This window comes from Lutra lutra, chromosome 1 (assembly GCF_902655055.1).
Source record: "Lutra lutra chromosome 1, mLutLut1.2, whole genome shotgun sequence".
In the NCBI taxonomy this organism is placed as follows: domain Eukaryota; kingdom Metazoa; phylum Chordata; class Mammalia; order Carnivora; family Mustelidae; genus Lutra; species Lutra lutra.
In genome coordinates this window covers 52,798,496-52,815,770 of record NC_062278.1, presented here as the reverse complement: position 1 = coordinate 52,815,770, position 17,275 = coordinate 52,798,496, and the positions used below count along the sequence as shown (strand labels likewise).

Genomic DNA, 17,275 nt, shown 5'->3' with positions numbered 1-17,275 from the left:
TATGAGCAACATGTTTATTCTTACATTCTATGTTAATTAGGATTTTCTTATCTTTAGCATGGACATATTACTCATGAAATTTGAGTTTTCTTATAGTCCTTTCTTATTTCCCTGACTTTTCTTTATATCTTCTTTATAATCCCTGAAGGGAATTATCTCTTAATTATTATTTCTTTGAGAGTCAGGTAGACTTCTAATTCCAGTATTTCTCCTTATACTGTCAGCTCTAATTTTCAAGGAAATCATCCTGTCTTTTTGTTCATTTATATTATCTATAAGGGCATCCAGCTAACTTGCCAAGACTTGAATCAGTTCACTGCTGTCACAGAGACCATCTCCCTGCTGGTGGGGTTCTCCCTTAGGGAACCAAGAAGGACACCAACAAGCTATTTAAAGAGGAATGGCTGATGGACAAGACCAAGAACACACCTGAAAGGGTTACCTGAGTCCTAGAGCCTGTCCCTAATAACCTGGCAGTGGCTACTGGGACCTGTACAACGACAGAGACCTATGCACCTGAGCCAGGTCCAGTATACAGCCTGCTGACTTGGGGCCCAGGCCTCCACGTCTACAGGGCCAAGAACAAGGGCTCTGTAACTGACCAAGGAGGCGCTGGGTGAGGGACACTGAACAAGTTCACCTGCAGCCTGCACCTAGCCTGTGTCGGCCAGAACTGCTGCCAGAGCTCCTTCCACTCTCACTTCCCGCTCCTGTGTGCACTCATAAAGAGCTACTTTGGAGGCTCGGTTTGCGTGTTCTGAAGCCTTGCGAGCTGCTATATGATAACAAGTGGCAAAGATGACCTTGTCACCACGGGACCCTCGGAGAAGGGCCCGTGGTGATCTGCACCATGGCCACTGGTCCTGAGTCAAAGCTGTGGCCTCGGTCCTTTCCTCCTTCAGGACCTAGTGGGTAGTGACGGCCACAGGTGATGAGAAGGGAGTGGACAGGAGGAGGAAGGGCCTGGAGCTATCGACCAAGGCTCAGGGGCTCTCTACTCGGCCCAAATCGACTCTTCTACTTACCCTGCCAGCTCCAGCCGGCCAGGACGGACTGGCAGGTGAGAGCTCGCTGAGGATGCGCTTTCTGCTGAGGCGCAGCCGCATGCGCAGTCCTGGGGGGCGACGCTGCCGGCACACTGCGCGTGCTCGCGGGTGCCTTCTGCCCTGGCTCCCTGCATGCTCTCTGTTCTGTTCACGAAGACCTTGAATGCAGCGGGCTGCTGAGGAGGATACTCTTTGCAGTTTTTCTGGGCAATACCAGCCTGAGCAGTGGTGGAGGCATGCACCAGGTGGACATGCCAGGAGTCCTGGTGCTCCGCAGCCCGCTGACCCCAGCCTAGGCGTGGGCACAGCACTGTGTATCCATGAGGTGCCACTGCTGGAGGCCCTGGAATTCACCAAGATAGCCTTTTCCTGAGGACTGCATTGTCACTGCCTGTCCTGAGGGCCTCATCTGCATTTGGACCAGGCTAAGGTCTTCACAGTGAGGAAAGGGAGGCCAGACAAAAGGAAGGACGCTGATCCAGGTTACCCAGCAAGTCGGAGGTAGAGGGAATCTCCTCCCAATCAGGTAACTCGCCAGGCAGCATAGTGGTGTGAGGCCATGAATGTCGGGGTCCCCCACCTCATGCTTCAGCTCCCTACCCCTGATCCTACCCGTTGACCTCAGTGATCAATGTATTAACAAAACTGACCACGCCCATGAACTGCTAGAGTACCCCCTATCTTTGTGCACAAATTTAGGGAGTGGACAGAGGATCCCCAGACAGGCCCAGACAGACACTGGGCATATGCAGTGGCATTGTGGCCTCAGCTTATCCTCATTCACTGCCAAGAAAAATGACCCCTTTCCCCCATGCATCAGTGTTACCTAGTTCCCTGTCCCCAGCATGTCAGTCTTAAGGGAAAAGAGCCCCAAGAGCCCAGCTTCTGTGTGTCCATCTTTCTGTCCATAGGTAGAGCAGGGAGTGGTCTCTTCTTTGCTACTACTGTCTGTGCTTCCAAAGACTATCAGATTATGGAAACCCCTGTGAGCCCTCCCCTTTCCCCACCCTCCACCTCTTATTTATAGTAAGTTCTCTGTTTTTGAAATTGTACTCTTGATATGAATTTCCTCTGGCTTTTCAGGATGATGTGTCCTTTCCTTATGCTTCAGTCTCTCCGACATTTCTTGCAGTTTCAGGCACTTGCTAAGAGATTAAGGGATTGATATAGCTTTAGAAGAGCTCCTAGAAGAGTTTGGCTGTTGGTAATGTCCACTTTGCAGCTATTGAGAAGTTTGATGTGAAGCGGTCTTGTGCATATTTATAATATTTAGGAGGATTCACATAAACTAGCTCCTTAGGACAGATATCCTAAAACCTTCCTCCCATTCTCTAAACCATGGATATAGGAGAAGGAGAGGGAAGGGTGGGGTGGGGAACAAATTATGGTATTCTAAGATTCTTCTTATAACTCCTTTCTCTCTTTTAACAAGTATTGCTTATGGAATACAGGTAAATATGTCCATTCTGAACCTTACTTAACTTATCCATAATCCTGACATAGGATGGTTTGCCAATCTGTCATAATATCCCTGCACCTCTCACTGCTATGCATACATAAATTTGGTCTCTGGCGTCTGCTTATGTTCTTCTCCAGTTTGTTCTCTACATCAAGGTCAGTATATATTCACCTAAAATATAAATCCATATATGTCACTTATTTGTTGAATATCCTTTATTGGCCCACCTGGTAACCCAGAAAACTAATAAAAATGGCACAGGAAATGAAAAATGACTATCAATCCAGATTCCTCTCTTCTTTCTAAGTAACTGATGTGTACCTATTTACACATAAGATTTGCTTATCTCTTAGGTAGGTACACTATTTACACTACAGTGGTAGTGCCAAGAAGTAGATGGACTTGGAGTATTAAGTTCTGTAATCTCCATTAAACCATCCATTACAATACCCCAGAATATACAATCTATGTAAATACAGAGTAATTGCTTTGCTCAACCAGCTTCAAAACAAATCTTACAATCCTTTCTTTCAAACCAGATTGCCAAACTCAGATAACTGGCAACCTGGGATAGTTAAATGTCACAAAAATTGGAACTCTTAGCCAATAACAAAGTTTATTAATATTTCAAAGTTTCAAAACTTACAGTAAATTTGAAACATAGGTGAATAATCATGGTGAAGTACAGGACTTCCCACACATTCCCCAGAATGTTTCTTGCTGTATTAGGATGTTTTCTAGTTTGGTTTTAACATTTGTGATCCCTAACTGATGTATGTAGGTCATCATTAACACAAAAGGAAACTGTTTTGTTGATGAAACATCTAAAAGTTATATCCTGCTAATTATATAGTTTATATTACATTTCTTAAGTTGTTTCATAATAGATCCTAAAATAACAAGTTTATTCTCCACAAGTAGTCTTGAACAGGTGAAGTGTACTATGGAAAAGCATTTCAAATCTAAGGATTCTCCGGGCTCCTGGGTGGCTCAGTGGGTTAAGCCTCTGCCTTCAGCTCAGGTCATGATCCCAGGGTCCTGGGATCGAGCCCCACATCGGGCTCCCTGCTCAGCAGGGAGCCTGCCTCCACCTCTCTCTCTGCCTGTCTCTCTGCCTACTTGTGATCTCTGTCTGTCAAATAAATAAATAAAATCTAAAAAAAAAAAAAAAATCTAAGGATTCTCCTATTACCGAGTACCACACATGTGTGATTATCAGAAGGGCTGTAATTTGCCTGTTTACAAAGGGATTGGACCAGGTCACTTTTCTTTTTTCTTTTTTGCACCATCCCTTCAGGTAAAGAGACAATGTACTCTTGTTTCCAACATTTTGTTTTCCATACACTATGTCCTAGTATGTAGAAATTTCATAGCATCCATGGTTGATTGTATGATTGTTTACCTGTCCATCTCACTGCCATTAATTATGATATACATGAAATTCTATGGCATATAGTTTTGTATAAGTGCTTTTTAAATGTATAATTGAATGATCATTAGGATCACAAAATTTAACTAGCTGGAGTAGCAGAGGATGAATGTAGACCCTGGCATTTCTGATTTTTATAGCACTATCTGCTCTTATTTCAAGACTACTTTGGGATTTAACACAAAATGACAATAGAAATTACTAAGTGCATGGATCATTTATTTGTCAGTTATATTCAAACATTTTAAAAGAGGAACTCCTATTTTTAGAGACAGCAGCTGACTTTAAACTGGTGTATTTATAGGGATGCCTGGGTGGCTCAGTTGGTTAAACATTTGACTCTTGATTTCAGCCGCTGTCATGATGTCAGGGTCAGGAGATTGAATGCCATGTCAGGCTCCACACTGGGCATGGAGCCTGCTTAAGATTCTCTCTCTCCCTCTCCCTCTGTCCGCCAGCCCCCACATGTATTTTCTCTCATTCTCTTTCCAAAAAAATAAATAAATAGAATAAAAAAACAACCAAAGTGGGTGAAAAAATGCTATAAAATGCTGTATTTCTAGGGAAACCCTCTACATGTTAATATGAAAAATATATATATATATATATATATATATATATATATATTTGTTTTTTTAATGCTTATCTGCCCTGTGTTCTAGGGCTGCTTTTCTGATTTATCTTGTGAATTGGGCAGGAATAACTTCTTTGTACTAACACCAATATCTATTTAGATCTTTTCCTTTTCCATCTTTTTTGTCTTTGATCAAAACAAAACTCATAATATTTGAATCCAAGTATTTTGACTGAGAGTATTTATTGTTTCAAAAAAACCCCATACTCCAGGAAAACACTACTATGAGAAAGGAAACTTCCATTGATTTGACAATTTCCTTGTTAATATAAAATAATTTGAAAAATAAATTCAAATAACTACTTTGATTTACTACCACTTTTTGAATAGTACATATGCAAAGAAGTTGTGATACTTATAAAAATAAAAATATTCTGTGTTGTTTATTAATTATTCCATCCAATTTTACATAATTACTCTGTAAACTTCTATTTTTTCTTATTACATCTTGGTTCACAACTTTTCATTAAATTAATTTGGATAGACACCTATATATGGATGTATGTATATATGTGTATATGTAATATATTAACATATATATTGAATATTGAAATATGGATTTCACACTGTGAAATTTATTTCTAATATGAACTTATAAACAAAAACAATTTTATTGAGCAGGAAAGCACCACTGGATTTTAATATTCAATCAATAATTCTGTCAAATTGAGTAGAACATTCTTTAGAAAGTGTTCATAAAGAAACATTGTTTTCAGGTAGAGATGTTATTTTGTTTCTGTGGTAGTTTAGAATATATAGTTTTACTTTTGGTTCACATTGATGCTTTGTAAATTTTTCCTAATTCTCATTTTTTTTTTTTAAGATTTTATTTATTTATTTGAGAGAGAGAGAGAGAGTGCGAGAGAGCGCAGGAGCAGAGGGGAGGGGTAGAGGGAGAGTGAGAGTGAGAAGCAGATTCCCTGCTGAGCAGGGAGCTGATCAGAGCTTGATCCCAGGGTTCTGGGACTATGACCTGAGCTGAAGGCAGACATTTAACCAACCGAGCCACCCAGGTGCTCTTTTATTCTCATTTTTAAAATGAGGGACTTTGGTTAGCTTGCAGTGAAACTTGTGTTTATTTTGATTCTCAATTTTTTTTTTCTAGTCAGTTTGATAACGTTTAGTCTGAGTGCCTCTTTATAAAGGCACAAAGAACAGTCCCTGGAAAATAACCCAAAAGATTTGTTTTGAAGGGAACCTGGGTGGCTCAGTTGGTTAAGGATCTGACTCTTGATTTTCACTCAGGTCATGATCTCAGGGTTGTGAGATAAAGCCCCAGTCAGGCTCCATGCTCAGCACAAATCCTGCTTAAGACTCATTCTCTCTCTCTCCCTCTGGCCCTCCCCCACTTGCCTGCAGGCTATCACACACTCTCTCTCTCTAATAAATAATCAATAAAATATTTAAAAATTTTGTTTTGAAGCCTTACATGTAAGTATTATGGCTTATCAAATGTTGAGATCCCAGTCTCCTTAATATTATAAATGAATGTCAACTAATAAAATAACTAATTAAGAGCTCTTTTGTTAGTTGTTAATAATAGTCAAGAGGGTGGGAAAAGAGGACAAAAAACAGAGGAAGGGTGAGAGAGGGAAAGAGGAGAGGAGACATGGGAAGAGAGGAGAAGAGAGGGAAGATAAGGAGGAAATAAGACAAATGAGCATACATGAGCAAGAACAGGAGAAAAAAGGAAACTTCCTGCATAATTAGTAAATAAAACCAAACTAAACCAAGACTAAAATCTCAGAAGAAAACAAAATTCAAGGCACAATAACAAGCAAGTTTCCTCTTGTCATGGTTAATTGTCCTTGCTAAGCTGATGCAAAGAAGAACTATATTTCCATGCAGAAGGCATAAAGTAAAAAAGGTAGGCAGTGTATCTAGGTATTACATCTAAGATTTTCAACATGGAGTATATATTTTCTGAAAAGCAGTAATATATCCCTGATGCATTCACATGGATGATGGATGAAATCCCTTAAATCAACAAAACAGATGCACTCATCCTTTTCAAAATTTTATGCAACTTAAAAAAATGCAAGAAAATCTAACTCCTGGTAATTTAGCAGCTTAACACACCTTTGAGATAAGACAAAATGAATGAGAAGGAAAAGGAAATTTTACAAATTTTTTTTCACTTAAAGATAATTTATTATATAAGTATAGTTGACATATAATGTTATCTTAGTTTCAGGTGCACAACAGTGATTCCACAATTCTACACATTAGAAAATGCTCACTTGGTAACATTGTTACCATCCATTACTATACAATGTTATTACGGTATTATTGACTATATTCCTTATGCTGTACTCTTCATCTCCATGACTTACTTATTTTAAAACTGAAGTGTGTACCTTTTAATCATCTTCACCTATTTTTCCCATCCCCCTGTCTCCCCCCACAACCTCTAGCTACCATCAGTTTTCTGTTTTTATGTGTCTGTTTCTGCTTTTTGTTTGTTAATTTGTTTTTTTTTTTCTTTAGATTCCACATGTAAGTGAAATCATATAGTATTTGTCTTTCTCTGTCTTATTTCACTTAGCATGATACATATGATAATATATTTTAGAGGGCTGGGCTCTTTGTTGCTTTTGTTTTCAACCACCTAATCCTGCATTATAGCAAAACATCAGTTTTGTTAAGATATCTACAATAAGCTTTAAAATTTTCCAGTGTCTTTCATCTAAAAGAATCAGGTGGTACTTTGCAGATGACAGGATATTTGCCTTAACCACCTCTCAAGTGAAGTTATTCTTAGGTTTTACAATGTAAATTTCTTTGTCAATTGTATTTCAGCACCTACTAGTTTGATATCACAGCAAGACTTTTACTGGATAAAATGTCATCATATATCTTAAGTACAGCCAGAACACTGAAAACTAAAATTATTTTATATACTGAAAACAGTATTGATTTATCTGGCTAATGGAGTATAATTAAATATCCACTATTTCATTACTTATCAACCAAACTAGCATATTCTAAGTAGAAGAGATAAATAGGTATATTACCCACTATTATAGGAGGTGCACCTGCATCTCTTGGTTTTCGATTGTAAACATCCTTTTTTTCTCCTTAAATATTTAAAAAAAAATTTTTTTAAGATTTTATTTATTTATTTGACAAGCCCAGATCACAAGTAGGCAGAGAGGCAGGCAGAGAGAGAGGGGGAAGCAGGCTTCCTGCTGAGCAGAGAGCCCAATGCGGGACCCTGGGATCATGACCTAAGCTGAAGGCAGAGGCTTTAACCCACTGAGCCACCCAGGTGCCCCTCTCCTTAAATATTCTTCAAACACATTTTTGTGATTATAACCTATAGATATCTTTTTTCATGGCAAGTATATAAAACTATTTGTTAATTTTTTCCTGAACCGGTACCAAAGTTGTTAGAAGTATATATTCAAATTTTGTAGCATAAAGACCATGGCAAATAATTGAGTTTGTTTGTTCAGTCTTTTTTTTTTTTTAATTAACTTATTTATTTGACACAGAGAGAGAGAGAGAGAACATAAACAGGGTGAGAGGGAGAGGGAGAAGCCGACTCCACTGAACAGGGAGCCTGATGCAGGGCTCAATCCCAGGACCCCAGGATCATGACCCCAGCTAAAGGCAGATGCTTACCTGACTAAGCCACCCAGGCGTCCCTGTTTAGTCTTTTTCAGCTTGTGCCAACAGATGAAAATTTGGTCATCTAACGTTCAGAGTTATTTCTGCCTTATAGTTTACCTTATAAATTAAGTAGAGAATAATATAAGAATGGTGTTTTTTGTTATTATGATCTCTTGTCTCTCCAAGTAACTTTTAATTGAAGTCTAAATGAGACCTGTTTTCTTTACATTTGTAGATCACTAAAACCTTAATATATAATGAGTGTGCAACATGGAAAGCCATATCTGAGAAATTGAGAGGATTAGCTAAATTAACATATGTTGAATCCAACTTCTTTTTATCTGCATTTATTAAATACCACATTTTCTTTCACTTATATTAAGCCTATTAACATTTCAGTACCAGTAATCCACTGACACATCTTTCACATTAAATTATCTATAACATCTTAACATTAAGATTACCTCCCTCCCTACCTAAGCAATTAAAATGAACATTTTTATAGTGATAAGATTTTTTACTCTTACTATGTTGGAATACAGTTTGATATTTATTATCCATGAGACAAGAGTAAGTCTTAGACTAGATAAAACATGTTCATCTCTTCTTGTTTAAAAAAATTAAAAAAGTTTTTTTTACAGTTTTCTACTTCCTGTGTTCATATTGCAGAATATATACCAAACCACATTCTGTTCAGTTATGTTATGATTACTAGATTCTTCTTATCCATTTCCATTAAGTTTATTTCCTCTTTAATATATATTATAATGTGATCACAACATGTCTTCATGGTGTTTTCAGATTATATAACTATTGTTTAATGAAATATTCTGATTCCCCAAATTTGACAGAATGCTTCCAACATCAAAACAGTAGAAAGCCACATGTATGCTGTGCCCATAGAAGCAGTGTCATTTATGCTAGTTCTTATAGAGACATCAGACATTTCTGTCCATAATGAGCTAGGAGCAGTAGTTGATGATTGCTCATTGACATGAATGAGACAGCCCTCCCGGAAGCCATTTTGGTTTCCTTGCTTCCTTTTGTGTGGACAGAAAAAATCTAATTTAAGACCTAGAAGTAAATGAGTCCTTGTCATTTTATTTCCTGATTCATCATCTTATATTAGATAGACTTGGAGTTATATTCAAAATGATATTATGTAACTCAATGAAGCACAGCATAACCTGTCATATCCTAATATAATAAGATATGATGTATTGGAAATCATTTAAAGCAATCACTTCATTTCAGGTTGGGTACCTACTATTGATTCATGTGGATTCTTATCCTGAATTAATTTTGATAAGAGTGAAACAATGCTATTAGGATAAAAACTCATCTCAAGTCTTTGTAAGTTGACTGAATGTTTTCATGTATTTGCTACAGCTTTATTATTCCCTTGAGTGGATGTAAACACCCACTTTAATAATAGATGTATCTTGTATATATCCTTCCTTGTCACCTTTTCTTCTTGTTTGCTATACATCTTTTTTTATTTTATTTTTTTCTAGAGACATTTGAATGAACATGGCAAAAATTCAGTAAAGAGAACAATGAGGGCATGCCATATATAAATATTACTTAAGGATTCTTTTTTAAAGTACTGCAGTCTTATTGGACTTATGATGATATGAGGAAGCATATTAATCTGCAGTAATGGCTAAATTATAAATAGTAAATCCTTTTTTTTTCTAGCTTAAATTTATTTTCTAGCTTAAATTTTTATGACTGCAAATCTTATTTCTTTTTTTTAATTTTATTTTTTATAAACATATAATATATTTTTATCCCCAGGGGTACAGGTCTGTGAATCACCAGGTTTACACACTTCACAGCACTCACCATAGCACATACCCTCCCCAATGTCCATAACCCCGCCCCCCCAACCCCCCTCCCCCCATCAACCTCAGTTTGTTTTGTGAGATTAAGGGTCACTTATGGTTTTTTTAAAAAAAGAGCTAGCCCAATGCAATTCTCCTGGCTTAATTTATGTAAACACATTATAAATAATTAAGTATTACTTTGCATTTCCCATGTGGACAAAAGTGCAGAAGAGTGCTTAAAGGATAATAATATTTCTCAAAGATTATTTTTTTGTTTGATTTTTGGTTTAGTTTGTTTATTTTTCTTTTTTCTTCATGAAGGGAAAAGACAGGAGACTCTTCTGCATATGACATATTTCTGTATGAAGATAGATGTTTCCAGAAATTCTAGAACTAACCATGAAAAATGTAGGTCCTCATTTATAATCTTGTAGTCTTGTTGCTACTTTTCAGTTGTTTTCTTCTGAAGTCTTTGAAGATAAACTTGTATGCTAACAAAGCATGACTCCTAAAGTAGCACTGTGTATATTTGGGAATATATACTTAGAATATAAGCTCTCTCAAGTTTCTTCAAAAATAGAAGAAATATTATAAGGTTTTTTTTTTGTTTGTTTTTTGGACAGATAAACATATTCTGTGGTCTTTATACATTGTTCTTTATCCAATGAAATGGTATCATCAAAATAGATACATGGCCTGAGGTAAATTTAACTCTTCCTAAGTGATCTCATTAGCATAAACTATCTAGGGACTCACTGTAGGCTAGCTTTTTAGCATAAACTATCAAGTATGGTCCCTGGGAACCCAGTGTGAATAACAAAGATAACTCTGGAAATTTCTGGAAATTTCATTCCATTTCCTTCTGGAAATTTCAAGGGTTTAGAAGCTTTGTCCTAGAAACAAGGGACAAAGACCAGTCAATATTTCTTTTAATTGTACAATAAATATTTACTACCTTCTATAAATTGGGAAAAATTTAACTTTTGTTCCTCAGTTTCATCACTTTCAATATGGTGATAATATTAGTACTTCTACCAAGGAGCTATTGTACTTCTGTAAAGGAGCTATTATAATTTAGATAAGTTAATACATATAAAATGTAATTAATATATATAAAACGTTTAGAATGGTGACTGGTATATATAAGCCCTATTAAAATATACCAATAATTATACTAATCATTGTATTTATTTAATAATAATGAGTATTATTGTCATTTCCTAGAATGAAGTGATTTTTCTCCATAGTCAAATGCCTTGCAAATAACATGAAAACATCAAGACTTCTCTTTTAAAGCAAGTGAATTTGGATTAATGAAATATCCTGCTGGGACTCAATTAGTTAAGCATGGGACTCTTGATTTCTGCCCAGGTCATGATCTTGGGGTCCTAGGATAGAGCCCTGCCTCAGGTTCCTGCTCAGTGGGGAGTCCGCTTGGAATTCTTTCTCTCCCACTCTGTCTCCTCACCCCACACTTTCTCTCTAAATAAATAAATAAAATCTTAAAAAAAAAAAAACCCTTAAAAAAAAATATCCTGTAAAGAACTTATAATTTGTATTCATTAGAAAAAGTAATCACCATAAGCCCTTTAAATAGTGAGTTAATACATATATTTGTATTAACATATACATTAATATTATCCATCTTTATGGATGCATATATTAACATGCACATCCATGCTATCTATGTGAGTATAAAAATCCCATCCCAGATGCACAATATCCTTATAAATTGTACCATAGAGAAAAGGTCTTACATCTAGATCAGATTACTGGTTTTGAAGAACTGTTTAAAGCTATCATTTTATGCTATTCTTTTGTGGCTTTGTTTAGAGGTAAATGGTAAGGATATTGTCAGTTGTTGCATTTTTAACTGAAGTAAGTATTTAATTGTTGTCAAATTAACAGTTACAGTTCATTCAAAAGGTACTATTTTTATGATCTTTATTTTATAAAGCAATATTTTATTTTTCTCTCATTTTAAACATTTTCTTTTTTGTTTGAGCATTTTTAAAAGGATATGGCAGCTTCCAATATATGTTATAATAACTGATTTCTGATATCCATACCATCTTGTTAAAATACTCATGAAAACACATAGTTTTGAGAGATTTAACTGCCCAGAAGTATAGGTATATCAGTCAATTTTATGTTGGAAACCATGAGAAAAACTTTATACAGGGAATAGGAAGCTGTGGGCTCTGGCAGAAAAGTGATGGAATCCAAGCAATATTCTGTAGAAAATTTTACGTCTTCCCACTTTCATTTATCATCATTATATCAAAGAGATGGTGCTTTTCCTACTGAAAAAAGGTGTGGCTTTTCACTAATGTTCACAGTTAGATTTCCAGGTAATTAGGGCTTATTCACCCTGCACCATAATCCATTATTACCTCTCTTTTACAACAAATATGTAAGTGTAAATTTTAGACATGTTATCTAAGCAATTATGGAAGTGAATAATGAGTGAAGTTGCACAAGGGGAGAAGTTAGCAAAAATACTAATCTTTAAAGAGCCATTAGATTATCAGAGGGGCGTATTTTGCCCTACATTCGTTCTCTAACATATTGAAATGCTGGGCACAAGCTACTTCAAATTATAGGCCTTATAATATCATGCAAATGGAAAGTAAGTATCTGCTTAAGTCATCACATTTCTGGGACCTAAGTGATTTAAAACAAAACAAACAAACAAAAAAAAACCCAAGAAACTTGGCTAGGGAATGTGCGTAAAATTGAGCATTCTCATGGAAGACGTGAGAGGATGATTCTAATGATAAAAAAGTAAACAAGAAAGAAAGACTAAAGAAAATCCACTTTGCTCTTTAGCAATAAATTGCAGACCTGATTAAGTATACTCTCATTCCAGGACCAGTAACATTCATGCAATATTCCTAACTTAAAAAGTAGAACACAGTACCACTTCCAACCAGAGATAGCTTCCTTTTCACAAATGTATCATCCAGAAATTAGCAGCAATGTGGGTAATTTGTAGGCTAAATAACAGAAAAGCATATTGCAGCACATATTTTAGTTAAAAACATCTGTAATGGATGTTATAGAGCACTACCAGATTGCCCCTTCAGGAGGGAGGCACTCATTACCCCCACCTTCCAGGAATGTTGTCTACAGATAGTCCACAGCTATGTCTCTCTCTAGAACATAGCTCAAAGAATCTGCATCTCCCTAAGATGCACCACCTGCAGGGAGGCAGCCCACATTTAGTGACTGATCCATGTAAGAATAAGAGATTCCTCCCGTTTGCCTTGGTTGCAACAATCCTGAAGGGACCTCTTAGCTTCAGAAATCTCTGTAGGATCAAATGAGGTCTTTATGCAATTCCTCCCTTGCCTTTTCTGCTTCTCTGACTTCATTACAGATATTGTTTCTGAATTCCTTCATCATTAAACTTCATGGACACGAATCTCCTTCTCACAGTCTGGCTCCTGGGGAACCAGACCTATGATAGCTGGTGCCAGCAGTGGTCTGAGGAAGCACACTGTAAAATGGGGTTTTGAAGCTGAATTACCTCCTGGTTGCATGGCAAAATAGCAATGCAGTTGTTAGAAGTTTTAAAGGTGTTAGGTTGAGATGGCATACTAGTAAAGGTGAATGTGCCTTGGAGGTGAAATGTATCAGAATCCAGAATTATGGGGGAAAGTTACTATAGGGATTGTAGAATTAGGTGATTATTGTTCAGGGCAATTGATGCTTTAGCAAAAGAAAACAAAAGTCTGAGGGTGATTATTAACCAGCTAAGAGCTAAGTGTGAAGTTGCTTTAATGAGACTCAGTAAATGCAACAAAAAGAGACAGAAGCTCCCTCTGATACACAGGAAAAATATTTTTGAAGATCTGTTTTGAGGGTTTTGTGAATAAGTAAATTGGACATATTTGTAGGCTAACAGTTTCATTTACAATATGCTTGATTTATATTCATGAATAATTTACATATTTTTAACTGAAGATATGACATCTTTGAACACAACTGCATTTAGAAAAATTTTCCTAAAATACTAAATATGAATTTATTGAAAAATGGTTAATGTATTTAATAATTTTGCTTGAATTTGCAGTTATTTTAATTATCCTAATAACCATGTTCTAAATTCTTCAAATGCTGGCTTATAGGGAAAAGGTGATTAATTCATCTGTATACTGCTTTTGCTGAGGCAAATTCTTCTGCCACATTCTATTCACCACAGTTATCTGAGATGTGAGAGGGTGTTGCTCCTACTGCATATAGTTGTAAGAATTACTGTAATGAACCTATGTAGTATAATGTTGTGGCAATTTTTGTTTCAAATACCCTGATAAAAATGTCACACTTGCTTTGTTGTCTCCTATTCTTTGCAATTGTTTTGAGAACATACGTGGTGATATCAAACTAAAGTATGCTATTAAATAATGTGGAAATAATGTCTGCTCATCATCCCTGAATATTATTGAATTTGGTAAATGGTAGAACCTCTTTTTCATAAAACATTGATAGTTTTGCAAATGATTCTGGCCATAAAAATAAGTGCAATTATGTGCAAATCCAAATACAGCAGTGAATTTTAAGACTTGAAAAAAGCAGTCCAGTCATTATCCAAGTTTTTTCTTTTGAAAATGTCTCTGCTCAAAAGCCAAATAAAGAACTTATTTTACATGGGGAAAAGATAAAGCAGTCTACTATAAAAAAAAAAAAAATCTGGGAAGAAGACTAACTAGATGTGTGATTTATCAAACAAATTGATCACCAGGACTGATAGGGATGAATGTAACTTTAGGAGAGATACAAATTATATGAAAACATAATTATTGTGGAGGGTATTTGAAAGAAGCAGAAGCTGAGGACGTTAATCCAAACATATGAAGAAATCTGAAAAATAAAGGATTTAGTCAATGACATTAAATATCTCTCCTGAATGATAATAATGAATAATGAATAATATCTCTACTTGAATGATATAAAGCACATACACTGAAAACCAGAGCTACAGGGATATACTGACAATAAAAGACAGCCCAAAGAGAGATATGGGCTTTTGGATATATATTTCTGGGTTTATATCTAACATTTTGGAAATAACATGTACAATAGCGTAGTGGAAAGGGATCATTTCACTATTATAATCTTTTGTTCCCCAGAGCATTGTTTGTAGTTTTTAAAGAAACAAGATTATTTTTCCAAGTTAAATCAGTGATTATATGCTGGTAACGAAATGTTTTTCCCAGGAAAGTAATATAAGTCTTATTTGATGGGACAGCATAATGTGTCAAAAGTCATGGGGCTCTTTAAGGTATTAATTAGTTTACTGCTTCTATAAATATATTTTTGCTGGCAGGTGTTCTGTGAGCCATATGTTATGTTGACTGCTCCAATGCAATTGCAAAGCCACCTACAAAGGAAGTGTAATTATTTATTTTATTGAGAATAAAAGATAATCTTCACTGTTTCCATTTTAAGTTGACCTGTCAAGAATGTAGTTTGACATTTTAATTATTTGAAGTTTATTTACTCCAACAAATAAATTACTTAAAGTAATATATTAAATTTACTCTTATAATAAATATAAGAAAATATTCTCACTTAAAGTTGGTAATGCTATAATTTCTTAATCTACATTATATAAATCTAAAGTTAAATTTAGATGTTTTTTCAGAGTTTTGATTTACATAAATATGAGCACAGCTTTTATTTATCTTTTTAAGTTTTTATTTAAATTCCAGTTAGTTAACATACAGTGTAATATTAGTTTCAGGTGTATAATATAGTGAACATAGCTTTTAAATATCTATAACATTAAGATCATTAATATGGTTTTTAAGATATGGTATGAACATCAAATTTGGGGTCTTTAAATACATGTTACATTGGATTTGCCTTATACTTACATTTTTAAAAATATTTTATTTATTTATTTGACAGACAGAGATCACAAGTAGGCAGAGAGGCAGGCAGAGAGAGAGGAGGAAGCAGGCTCCCCCTGAGCAGAGAGCCCGATGTGGGGCTCGATCCCAGGACTCTAAGTTCATGACCTGAGCCGAAGACAGAGACTTTAACCCACTATACTTACATTTATATGAATCAAATTTAACAATATTTTTTTTTGCTGCCAAAATACATAAGAAGATGGAAAGATAGGAGGGAAGACTTAAAAAATACTGTCAAGTCTATTTTAGTGAGTTTATGCCTATAGTAATAGATTAACCCAGGTTAGTATAATCAGTATAGGAAGCTAAAACTTGATTGACTTGATTAAAGCTTTGTGAAGTATTGACTAAGAAGAGAAATGCATTGTTCAGATTGCCAAGCAAATATGAAGTGATAGCACCCTTGACTTTGGTGAGAAAAAAATAAATATTGATTGAAAGCCAATGAAAAACAATAACAAGGAATTGAGAGGTTGATAAAATATGTCCACAGACTTGAATGCAAAATTTACCTGGATCTAAAATGTGTTTGTTCCACAAGTAATAAACTAATGTCCTATTTATAATGTCAGCTTTCCACTTTAAACAACTAGACACCAGGGTGTTGCCTGGTGTCTAAGGTATGGTACTATAAAAAGGATTCATGCTTTTTTGCTGCTGCTCTCAAGATGGAACAGAAGTATAACTTAAATCCTTGCCACCATTGTTACATAAAGAAAATTCAGCTGAGTAAATTTTAAAGACCTGATTGGTTTCATTAAAGATTCATGAATTGAGCAGCATCCCATCTAACAAATTGAAAGGAGCTCCACTGAGGTGCAGAAAAGGAAATGTTTTTACAGCAGAGATGGAGTGGGAGAAAAGGAAATTATTAGCAGTGAATGAATTGTTTTAGGCATCAGCCTCCTAAGGGGAATGGAAAGGGTCTTTCGGAAAGCACATACTTTCTAGTGCTATCTGGGAAATTCCAGTTTGACTGGTTAGGGGTCACATATATGAGAGAAGCTGAAGCTGCAGTTGGTTACTTATTAAGTCTTGGTGAGGTTTAGCCTAAGGGACTCCATTTTGGGCTTGCTTTTTCCTTTTAAACACTGAGAACAGTTTATCTGTTTGCTCCATGAGGATGAAACAGGCTTATTGTGAAAGAGGATGATTGATGTTTCAAGTATACAATATTATCTGCTGGATTGGTTTTCAGTTATATGCAGATAGAAGGAAGAATAGCATACTGCCATGAACCCAAGTCTCTAATGATCAATATTTTGACAGTCATATTTCATCTAGGCCTTTGAACAAAAATATTATGTGTATATACATATATATAGTTTTGCTTAGAACTTTTAAAAAAAGA

At 35.7% G+C, this 17,275-nt stretch overlaps 1 protein-coding gene across 1 annotated transcript in view; it reads left to right on the top strand.

The window, feature by feature from the left end:
• The first annotated feature begins 1,209 nt into the window (after window positions 1-1,209).
• Window positions 1,210-17,275, top strand: part of LOC125096148 (parathymosin-like) — a 101,943-nt gene continuing 85,877 nt past the window's right edge. The window contains exon 1 of the mRNA XM_047722884.1: window positions 1,210-1,360. Coding sequence (XP_047578840.1) covers window positions 1,210-1,360 — 151 coding nt within the window. The remainder of the gene's footprint in view (window positions 1,361-17,275) is intronic.